This window comes from Grammomys surdaster, unplaced genomic scaffold, assembly GCF_004785775.1.
Source record: "Grammomys surdaster isolate TR1022 unplaced genomic scaffold, NIH_TR_1.0 130, whole genome shotgun sequence".
Classification (NCBI taxonomy): Eukaryota; Metazoa; Chordata; class Mammalia; order Rodentia; family Muridae; genus Grammomys; species Grammomys surdaster.
In genome coordinates, this window is record NW_021604588.1 from 983,251 (window position 1) to 995,255 (window position 12,005).

A 12,005-nucleotide genomic window follows, 5' to 3' on the forward strand; every position below is an offset into this window, starting at 1 on the left:
ATTTTAGTGCATAGTACCTCAACAAACATGTGTATGCAGGTGTATCTTTGAGTAAGCTAACTTGACTCCTTTAGGTATATATTCAGAATGTTATAGCTGGATCACACAGTTTTAAGTTTTTCTGATAGGCCTCCATTCTAATTTCCATAGTAGCTAAACATCCTCACTAACACTTGTTGTTTTCTTGATGATATTCTGAATGGAGTAAAATGCAATCTAAATGTAGTTTTAATTCCCATTTCACTGGTGGCTGAAGCTGCTCAACATTTTCTCCAGCAATTTTTGTGCTTTCGCATTTGCTAATTGCAGCTCAGTTACCCTACCTCATGTTACAGGTTGCATTATTTGTTCTCTAGTTGTTTCCCTTTTTGAATTTTTACATATTCTGTTGGATACACAACTGTGAAACATTCTCTCCCATCCTACAGGTTGTCTTTTCACCCTGGTAACTGTTTCTTTTCTTATATAATAAGCCTTTTTTGGTTGGGTGTAAAATTCTATTCATTAATTCTTATTACCCTTAGCTACTGAAATCCTAGTTGTCTATGCTTCTATCTTGAAGAATTTTCACTATATTTCCTTCTGCTAGGAATTTCAGTTTCAGGTCTTATGTTGCGATCTTTAACCTATTTTGAATGGATTTCTTTTTTTGGTAGAGTATAAAATAGGTATCTAGTTAAAATCCTGTATATATGCATTGCAGTTTTCTACACACACTTGCTGAAGAGTCTTTTTCCCAGTGTCTGTTTCAGCAGTCTTACAGATTCACATACTTGTAGTTGCATGGGATTATTTCTAAGTCTTCAGGGCCATTTGTTTATATGGCTGTTTTGTGTTAGTATCATACTACCTTTGTTACACTGTGGCTGGATAGTATAGTTTGAGCAAGATATTCTGATGCCTCTGACACTGCTCTTTTCGCTCAGATGGCTTTGTCTACTGGGGTTTGTAGTGAGAATTTTCGTTTCTTTAAAAACATAGAAATATTATAAGAATATGTTTTCATTTTAATCCCAGGTGTGGGATGTGGGGTTGTTTCATATTGTCCACAGCTGATGACTATGATTTGCCTCATGCTCTAGCAGGGGCATGATTTTGCCAGCTGCAGATATTTTGGGGGGAGGATGTGATGTTTGGAATTCTGAGGAATCTTCAGAGAGTACAAAAATGCTATAGCGTCTCAAGAGTTGGGGAGTTGTTGGCTGGTTGGTAGTTGGATGCTACTTTTGGTTGTGATTTATTAAGTGTGCACAAAAAAAGAAAGGAGGAAGAAGATGAAGAAGAGGAGGAGGAGAAAGAGAAGGAGAAAGGAGGAGGAAGAGGAGGAAGAAGAAGAAGAAATAATAATTAGATATCTTGACAGTAAAGATCAAACTTGCTTCAAGGAACTCAATGCCCCCAATCAACAGGAAGTAGTCTAACAATTTCATAACACCCTTTCCTACTCCTGACGTTATCTGGGGATTTTTCTCTCACTTCTATGCTTCTTTCTCTCCTACCTGGTGTTAGGGGGTTGAAAGAAGAGAGGTGGAGAAAAGTGGAAGAAAAAGGAACCCTCAATGTAGCCAAAATTCCAGCTACAGGTGTCTTTTGTGTTTCAGATAATTTTACAGCTGCTTTTTCTATTTCTGTGAAGAATGGTATTAGAATCTTGATAGCATTGCACTGGGTGTAAAGATTGCTTTGGCAAGTATGATCTGCTAGTAATAGTAATACTTCTGCTAGCTCATGAACATAAGAGAGCTTCTATGTCGTCGTGTTCTTTCTTCAGGGGTTCAGAGTTTCACTGCAGAGCTTTAGTGTGTGCAGTAAGCTTATGCCCGTCCTGTTCTCACAACTATACCCTCTCCTCTTCCACCCTTTCTGATTTGACATAACCGAATGTGACTGTATTCCCAACCTCTTTTTAGTGAGTTCACTATTGGCTACAGAATAGCTACTACTTTTTCAATGCTTCCTTTTTTATCTTGCTGCTTTGCTACATTTATCAAACCAAGAATTCTGGTAGAGTCTTTAAAGTCTTTCCAGTGTAGGATTATATCATCTGCAAATATGGACAATTTGACTTTCTTCAGTTTCTCTTTGCATACTTTTTCCTTTTTCTTGTCTTAAAGGTCTGGCTAAGATTCCAAACACCACATTGAATAAGAGTGACAAGGGGAGATGGTTACCTCTCACTTAGAGAAAATGCTCTCAGTTTGTCCCTATTTATTATGTTGGCTATGTATAGGGCTGCTGTGTGCAACCTTCATTGTGCTGAGGTATGATTCTTCTATTGCTAGTTTGTTTTATTCAGAGCTTTTTTAATGAAGGGATGTTTAATTTTATCAAAGGATTTTTCTACATTTATTGAGGTGATCATGTGATTTAGAGCTCTTGATTTTATTTATATACTACTGAAATATCCTTGCATTCCTGGAACAAAACTAACTTGATCATGCATGAACTTTTAAATGTATTGGTGAATTTGGCTTGCAAGTATTTTACTGAAGATATTCACATTTATGTTCATCTTGGAAACTGTGGTCCCTCATTTTTAAAACTCCCCTCTTTCCTCATGGTCTTTCAATTGTGAAAATCTTTCTCTATAAATATAAATAATTTCTTTTAAAATTAAACAAAAGCATACAGTAAAAAATAAGAAAATAATTTATGTCAGGTTTTCAACTGAAAATGTCTTCTTACTTTTAACAAGGAGAATTAATTTGATTATTTTATAAGCAAGTATATGTTGGCTTAGGAAGGTTAAATTATTTTTTAAAATTTTAAAAGTAAACAAAAAAACCTTAAGGTTAAAAATTTCAAAATATAATCAGTTGATGGAATTAGCACTTGTATTATTTTATTTATTTTTAGCTTTTTGATATGATTAGAAAGATATAAATTGGGAGGTATTGGAATGTTTGGATCCATTTTTAGGTATTAAGTCATCGGTGAGATCTAAGAGGATGAAGGTAAGCTCAAATAGGTGGCACACACACCTCTATGCCCAGCACTGAAAAGCTCCTGTCAGGAGGACGGATCATCAGAGACTAGCTTGAGTAAAGAGTGAGATCTCCTCTCAATTCTTATCAAAACTCATGCGTTACTTATGGTTTCTCTGGCTTGAGTGTCTGAGGACTTCAGTCTATAAGACAATCTGCGGTGCAGGAAGAAGCTAAATAGGGAGGAAAGTGATACTGTCTCCAACAACTGCCAAATTCTATTTCTGCCAATCATGTTTTCATGTTACCATTTCCTGACCTGGCAAAAATTCAGTCAGTGACTATCAATTTGTATCCCAATGGCCCTGCCAATACACATAGATAAGTCATTAACCCACAGCGTCCAAAAAATTTTAATAATAGCTAACCCAAAATAACTTTTGAAAATTGACCTACTCAAAGATATCACGTTTTAAACTGAATCTTGCAACCTAATATGAGTCAAGACTGATGTTCAAAGCCAATCTGTGTTGGCTGTGGTGGTACATGCCTTTAATTCCAACACTCCTAAGGTAGAGTTAGTCCAATCTTGTGAGTTGAGGGCCAGCCTGGTCTAAATAATAGCAAGTTCTAGGCCAGTCAGAACAGCACAGTGATATCTTATCTTATATAATAGATTAAAAGCAGATAGAATATTGTTTGATTAAAAAACATTTAAATTATTTAAACATTTGTATATTCACACTCATAGGTACATTTAAGTACACATAAAATATGAAGGTCTAGCTGGGTGTCATGCTGCATGCCTTTAATCCTGCCAGAGGCAGGGATATCTCTGAGTCTACAGAGCAAGTTCCAGGACAGTCAGGGCTACATAGAGAAACCTTGTCTTGAAGAAAAAATTAACAACAAAAAAAGGAGAATGTCTGTATATTTGCATGCTTAGTCATATAGATTTTTTCTATAACTCAAAATTATCTATTGCTAAGAGTAGATATTTATTTTTCTTTGTAAACTAAGAAACACTATCTGTTGTAATACAAGCTACCAATTTAGATTTGATCAGGGATCCCTTCTAAAAACATCACAGCAAAAGAAAAATGTTAGTAGACCTGACCTTACATACCTTTTCATTTACATCCTTAGATCTTACCTAACAGCATTTTCTTAATGTAGATACACTCTTTCCAACGCTCTTACTTCTGTATCATGGTAACTAAAATACCAGACAGAAGCAGGAGGCAAGATTTCTTCTGACTCAAGAATTCAAATCTGGGGCTGGAGAGATGGCTCATCGGTTAAGAGCACTGACTGCACTTCCAGAGGTCCTGAGTTCAAATCCCAACAACCAAATGGTGGCTGACAACCATCCGTAATGAGATTCGATGCCCTCTTCTGGTGTGTCTGAAGACAGCTACAGTGTACTCATAAGTAAAATAAACAAATCTTTAAAAAAAAAAAAAAAAAAGAATTCAAATCTGAGCCCAGCAGCGGGAAGAATGGCAGAGCAGTGTGAGGTGAAGGCTGACCACAGCACCCGGAACAGGAAGTGGAGAAAGTAGCCAAGGGCTAAGGCTAACCGTCAAAAGTCTACTCCCAGTGGCCTGTTCTGCTGTTCATGACCCACCTCCTGAAGCCTCTCAAGACAGCACCCCCACTCAGGAACAAAGAGTTAAACCTGAATTTGTGAGGGGTTCTTCCTTGACCTTCTAGCTCCCAACTGGAAATCACATGTGTCCTCGGGACACTGCAATTCTTTCCACACAATTCTCTCTTGAAGACCTATCCATTTTTTCAAACATGCTGGGACATAACACAGAAACTTGCGCTGGGATTTACTAATGTGGAGGAGAACAATTCTGGGCAAGTATGGCCAAGAGAGAAATACATCAAAGTAGAGTGGAGCCCACATGAGTACTTAAGTCACCAGGGTTATGCAGAAAGTTGAGATAAGGCTTTAAATAAAGGGAAGCTGGATATCTCCATTTTCAGGGAGCGACCAAGAGCTTAGCAGCAAACTCCATAAGATGCTAGATGGTCAAAGATCCATTTTGCAGAAGATACAGCAGTGCGCATGCTGAAAAACAATGGCACCAAAAGAATGCTGGGTCTAGCCTTTTAGAGTTTTGGAACCTCTCTATCCAATCTCCCACTGTGTCATAAAAAGAATAATCAGGCCCATCTGAGGGCTGCTGAGAGAACATCTGAGTAAGATGCTTCCAAAAACTGTACACAAGCTAGGAGGAAAAAACCTCATCCTTTGAAAAAGAAACTAATAAAGCCATGTTAACAGTTATCCCTGGACTAACCCATACTAGTGTGGGTTTCTGTTGTTGTTGTTTGTTTGTTTGTTTGTTTGTTAATGAGTATGACAGTACTAAGACTTTAAAAGGTATTTCCGCTGGGCAGTGGTGGCACACGCCTTTAAACCCAGCACATGGGAGGCAGAGGCAGGCGGATTTCTGAGTTCGAGGCCAGCCTGGTCTACAGAGTGAGTTCCAGGACAGCCAGGGCTACACAGAAACCCTGTCTCAAAAAATCAAAAAAAAAAAAAAAAAAGGTATTTCCAAAGCCTTTGCCAAGAGAAGAAAGAAATTCATTATTGATCATTACATCCAGTAGGTGATTCAAAGCAGGAAGGAGTAAATTCAGCAATGTACGAGGGAATACAGGATGAAATCTCTGAATCTAACTCACTGATTTGATTCTGTACACACAAAACCATCTAATTCTCAACTGGGCTCCACAAGATTTGTGATGCCTAAGGCAATGTTCTAGGCAATCCATTATAAGGACATTACCTTACTAATCTCTATTTAAAGTACATTAAAATATAAACTTTAAACAAGCTACACATACAAAAATAGAAGTTATACTTTTTTCTCAAACTCCAATAGCACTTTGCAGATGACACTCTGGGGACTAGTACCTCAAAGAGATGCAGATAATGTTTTAGCCAATGAAAGGGCATAAAGTTAGCCTAAGCAATAATCTTGAGGTGGCAATAAAAACTTATAAAAAGATAAAATCAAATTTATAACTCTGAAGGTTTTATAACTGTAAGGGAATCTAGCCAACTTATATAAATTGTAAATACTAAGGTGTCAGACATGTCCTTAACCCATCCAAACAATCCCATTATTTCAGCATAAGCTAGCATATGGTGACTTCAAATGACACTGAACAAGTCTGAGGACATCACAGAATGTTTCTTCTCTTTGTGACTACTCACCTGAATAAAATGTGTTGATTTTGGCAAGTTCTTTTTCACAGGTTTGGAAAAACTTTTCTTCAAACTTGGCAAAATATCTCTTAACTGTATCCTCATCTGTAACTGGAAAAAAAAAAAAGAAAGAAAAACATTCAAATTTAGGGCAGAAGGCCAACTGGGGAAAGTAGGATAACAATAAGACTAGTTTTCTCAGTCTTCAGAACTACAAGTAGATGCCTTGTATGTAAGTACCTGTAGTGGGAAGAGGCTAATGCAGGCACACTACTGCCATAATAAAAGTCACTGTGTCAAGAAGAGAAATGTTCTAAGACTCCGTAAGAGGGAGAAACTTCTGGAGGCAGTTAATCAAGAAGGTTCAGGGGCTGGCAGCTGAACTAAGTAGAATTCACTTAATCGAAAGGAAAATTAAATGTTCCAGAGAAGAAAAAAAAAACCAGCAAAGATATGAAGAAGAGAAAGTGCAGGATGTTTCTGGAAAAATCAGTTAGATTTGCGTTTTATGTTACATTGGTATTCACATATGTTTATTTTAGCTGTACAGAGAAGGTAGTGTGGTCTGACAGGTCCACAGTGTTGGTCAGAAGCATTCCAGTAACATAATGACTCAAACAAGTCACCTGTACAGTGGGTAAATGACAGCTGACACCTTCAGGTCAGTGGGTGACTCCTAGAAATGCCACCTAGTCACTTGTGTGTTGACATAGCTTGTCAGATCTGTCTTCTGGGATCATAAACATCTGTATCATAAATCTAGACATTTTTCAAACATGAAGTGGGCCAATGGTATATGCCTTTCTGTAGGCTAGATCTACTTTGTGAGATTTGTCCTAGAACCTACAAACTATTAAATCTACTGGAAATGCAGAATAAAGAGCTTCAGGGGCCTCCAAGACCATTTTTTTTTCCATTTGACTAGACTTCCCAGATGTTAACCAAAATATAGAAACTTTCCATTTTTGGACCTAGAGTGCCTTAACTTAAGATGTATGGACAAAGAATAGATTTCTTTCCATCCCCAAACCCCTAGAATGGTAGTGCAATCCTAGAAACCTTTACTCAGCCTGTGTAAAAATAAATGAAATGGCATTTTCCTAAGAAACATGATACACACACAACACATACACACACGCACATACACACTCATTCAGCACTAGAAATGATTTAAAGAGAGATAAAAGGGCCTAATAGTTAAGAGTTGTCATATCTGATCAGTGAGATGGTTCAGTGGGCAGAGGTACTGGCCACAAAGGCTGATACAAACAGTGGAGAGAGAACAGACTCTTCCAAGCTGTCTACAGCTGGAAAGTGTGTCCCTCCTAAATAAATAAGTATAATAAAAGAACTTTTTAAGAGGTTATCAAATCTATTCATTTAATTTAAGTCTAAGCATACAATGTGGAACATTGTATTGATTCTTCAGAAATACACGGATGACTACTTTATGTTCTCAAGTAAATGTAGCAATTAAGGTATAACAAAGGCTAGCTGCTCAAGGCCACTGAGAATCATTTTCTTTTCAAAGCATAAAGCAGGGCCAGCTCTTAAAGGAAGCTGACCCTGAGTTAAGGAAATTCCATGGTAACAGATGCTGTGCTTAGAATAGCATCTTGCTCCAGCTAATTGAAAATAAGAGCAAATAAAATTATTTTCCTACATTTTCCATTTTAATTTTACTACCTACTGTCAAAAAAGAAATCCCCAAAGCAGAGAGGAGCCTGGTTGTATTCCCTGCACTTCTCTACTAACATTAAGATCAAGTGGCAAAGTCCAGCAAGATAATTTAAATATAGCTTCTATTCTTAAAAATAATCTTGCTCTTGACCTCTTGCTCTCTTGATCCCTCTGTCTCCTCGCCCCTTTCCCTCTCCCTTCCCCCTCTCTCCACATAAGTAACAACAGCAAGGGCAGGGCAGCTGTGCAGAAGCAATCAAAGACCTGATACATACAGGAATCAGTGGCAAACCATGGATAGAAGGTTAGGAAAAGACAGAAAGAACAGAGACCCAAACAGACTTGCACATAAAAGAATAGATTATACAGAAGCCTCTCATAAACAGAAGACAAAATATGGAAACCATGAATAAATGATTAATATGTCTACAAAATCAAGTATCTCACTTTAATAATGCCATAAGTGCAATCAAAGAAGAAGCGGGAGAGGGAATTTTATATGTGCAGAATTTGATAAAAGATTCATATCCAAAATTTATACTCAAGAGTGGGGAAATGGTTTGGCAAGTAAGAATACTTGAGTTTAGATCCCCAAAACCTATGCAAAATTTACTTTAGAAAACATCTACAAGTCAATATTAAAATGATTTTTAATTTTTTAATAAAATGAGCCAATTAAAGCAATTCATAGAAAAATGACAAGCAGCCACAAAAAAAAATTGAAAAGAAGCTCAACATCAAAATTCCAAATAAATTCAAGATCTAAAATATAAAATGAAATTTCACTGTCAGATTGGGAGTGATTTTAAAATAGTAATATGGCTTTGGCAATGATAAGGGTAAATCAACACTCTGGCTCCCTGTCGATAGCTATGTGAATCTGTAGTCTCTATAGGAAGATAGTTTGGCAGTAGTTATCAAAATGTTCAGTATGCTCAATCCTACTCACAGAAAAAACACTCCAAAGGAATCTGCACAAAATGATGCTATCTGTACATATTTCATTCACCATTATTTTTTAATAATGAAAGAGAAGACAAATGGGTCCAGTAGTTACAGTAATTTTTAAGTGTACATGACTTTTTTTGTGGCATCTCCAAGGGGTCAGCTGTGTCAGATAAGGCTGAGTATCTCTTTCCTGAGAAACTCATTAAAGACGACCATGAACACAAGCATTGTCCTCTCTAAGAAAACCTGAATGGCTACAGAAGTAACTGCTGATGCTCTGGCTGAAGACTGAATGGGTGGTGTGGTCCAAATCAATGGTGGGAATGACAAGCATAGTTTTCCCATGAATCAGGGTGTGCCTGCTGCTGAGTCGGGCATTTCTGAAATACACCAAGAAGAACTGGAAAGAGGAAGCACAAATCTGGTTGTGGATGTCAACTCAGTGTTCTTAACTTGAATATTGTTAAAAAATTGAAATTAAAAAGTAGAGAAAGCTATTCTAAGACTGTGCCTTGATGGATAAAGCTCCAAGAGAGCCTGCACAATCTGAACTTCTTTCAGTCTTTCTAAAGATGCCCTTCAATGTTTTCTGAAAGACCTTAAACAAAAAAAGGTTAAAAAAAAAAGGTAAAAAAATAAAAAGGTAAAAAGAAAAAAGGTAAAAAAAAAAAGGTAAGAAGTCCAGGACCAAACTACCTAAGTAAGGTTCATTGTCTCATTACTCCACTTGTCCAGTAATCAGGTGTTCTCCAAGAGAAGTACACACCCCCAACCTCTGAGCTATCTCCTCAGCCCTAGGACTGATATTCTTACAAGAAGAAAAAAGGCACTGGAGAACTCTCTCCTTCCCCCATCATACAGTAGAAAGGCAACGTTATAGAGTAGTTTCTTGAAGCCAAGAAGCTTCACCAGAATCCAACCCTTGTAATATTTGGATCTTGATCTTTGAGCCTTTAGAACGATGAGATAGTAAATATCTTTTGCTTATATCACCCACCCTGTGACCTTCTGTAATAGCAGCCTGAGCAGACTTAATGAGTCAAATTGTGTTCTAAGCTCAATAATTAGTCATCCTCACATGCACAAATCCTAAGCTTAATTCAAAGAGAGCTAGCATGAAAAAGTATAAATCTTGGTAAGACATATCAAGATATCTTATGCTGATTAGCATTAACAAAACAGGAAAAAAGTGAAGTGTGCAAAAAATTTAAGAACCAATGAAGAAAGATTCAGAGAACATTGCTGTAGAGATCCCCTTGCTCTGGGTTAGCCAGTCAATTATGCTAATACAGAGAGTCTGACTTCTACATTTTTTCAATTGCCTTATACCTACTTCACATTTGTGGGTGACAGACAATTTTTCACCCAGCCCGCCGTGCTCTTTAAGAATACCAATCAAGGCAAACAACCACTGAGGCTCAGAAATCACCACCAAGTGCTTTACAACCACTCTCAGGAATATTTTAATTTTATACTGAAGAGGTCATTTAATCTTTTAATGCAGTACCTAGGTTAGCTGGATCAACACCAAACCTCTTAAGCTCAACTTAGAGCTTCTGTGAATTTCATTTCATTTCTGGTGTTTCATAAAATTTTTATGTTCTTATACAAAGAACAGTCCTAATTCCCACATTTGTAAGCTACCTAGGCTATGGGCTTTGTCTCCATTATTTAAGTCCTATGTCCAACATATTATCAGCATGTGCTCCATATAGAATTTCTAAAATGTAAATGTTGGAATTACATTAATATTATGAGAACAATTTATTTTGTAATGATTTATTAACATTCAAAGTCAATAGCTGATGAGGGAGTGGCTCAAAGGATAAAGCCACATAAGCCTGAGGACTGATGCTTGGATCCCCAGAGCCCAAGTAAGAGCTGGGAGAGTAGGGCTGCTGCTTTTTATCACAGCACCTGGGAGACAGAAAAAGATCTCTGGGGCAAGCTAGCTTCTGAGACAAGCTGGAACTGGCGAGTACAACTTAGAGGAGTTGGTTCTTTCCTTGCATCATATGGTTTCAAGAACCCAACTCAGGCTACCACTGGTTGGCAGTAAGCATCTTAATCTGCCAAGCTTTCTCGCCCCCATTTGCTGTGGCTTTTTTGTGGTACTATTCTCAATGGTGGAAGATCTGCTTTCTAGAGAACTTCTTGGTTGTCATAACTGACTTAACAGGTTATTATACTCTAATGGGTAAAGGCCAAGAAAACTGCCAAAACAGCCTTCAGTGTCTAGGACAACAATCCTTCCCTGCCCTTGTCCCTTGCAAACAATACCTCCAAATGTGTGAGGCTGAAAAACTCTGCTTTATAGCAAGGAAACTTTACTAAACTAGTGAGGGGACTCAGGCTATTATTGTCCGGTGTTACACAAACAACGCAATCCTAAGGAAATCTTCAGGATCAGTGCTGTAGAGAACATTCCTAAAGGCATTAACACTACTGTGACCATGACTACTTCTGCATTCTTACTGCAGTCTACATGCAGTGACTTCTTAGTTTATTCTTATCAGAAAGCTTTAAAATTTTAAAATATGTGATGATCAAAAATAGGAAGAATATTTAGTGTTACTGGTTTCATACTTTTAAGAAAACTAGTTGGAGTTTTTAAGAGTGTGAAATTTATAACTAGAAATAACTAACTTGAAATTCTATTTTTTACCAGAAACTACACTACATTCACAGATGGGAGGATAAATTATAAAAAGCATATTGCAAATAAGATTCCAAAGATAAAAATGTTACTCTAAAATCATTGGTGTAGTAGAAATGGGAATAGACTGGGAGTTATTCATTCAACAATATAAAGTCCCTCCTACACACCAAGCAATGTGGCAGGTGTGATGAGTAAAATACATTAATTCTGCTCTCAGAGAGTACAGCCTTCTCAGGAAAAAAGATGCCAATTAATGTTAACATGAATTTTTGAAGAAAAGGCAAAAGAGAAAAACAAATGAAAAAAGCTCCAATAGTGAGACCATACCAAGTCTAAAAGGACTGGGAGAAGGGATGTGGGGGTCTAAAGAAGTGTCCTTAGAGATGAAGTCTGCAGGATATTTAGTCATGCACTGGAGCAGCATCTAACAAGATGCTAAAGGAGGAACTGGATAAAGTAAATCTGAGAGACTGAGCTTGTGAGGGGACAAGGGAACCATGGTGCCTGATGAAGCTGGGACGCAAGCAAGGCCTGACCAGGCAGGGCTCAGAAGACTAGCTTTCTTTCTGAG

At 37.4% G+C, this 12,005-nt stretch overlaps 1 protein-coding gene across 1 annotated transcript in view; it reads right to left on the bottom strand.

The window, feature by feature from the left end:
* The window catches only part of Xpr1 (xenotropic and polytropic retrovirus receptor 1), a 149,149-nt gene that overhangs the window by 71,363 nt on the left and 65,781 nt on the right, over nt 1-12,005 (bottom strand). Inside the window, exon 3 of the mRNA XM_028758609.1 lies at nt 6,157-6,258. Within this exon, the coding sequence (XP_028614442.1) occupies nt 6,157-6,258 (102 nt within the window). The remainder of the gene's footprint in view (nt 1-6,156; nt 6,259-12,005) is intronic.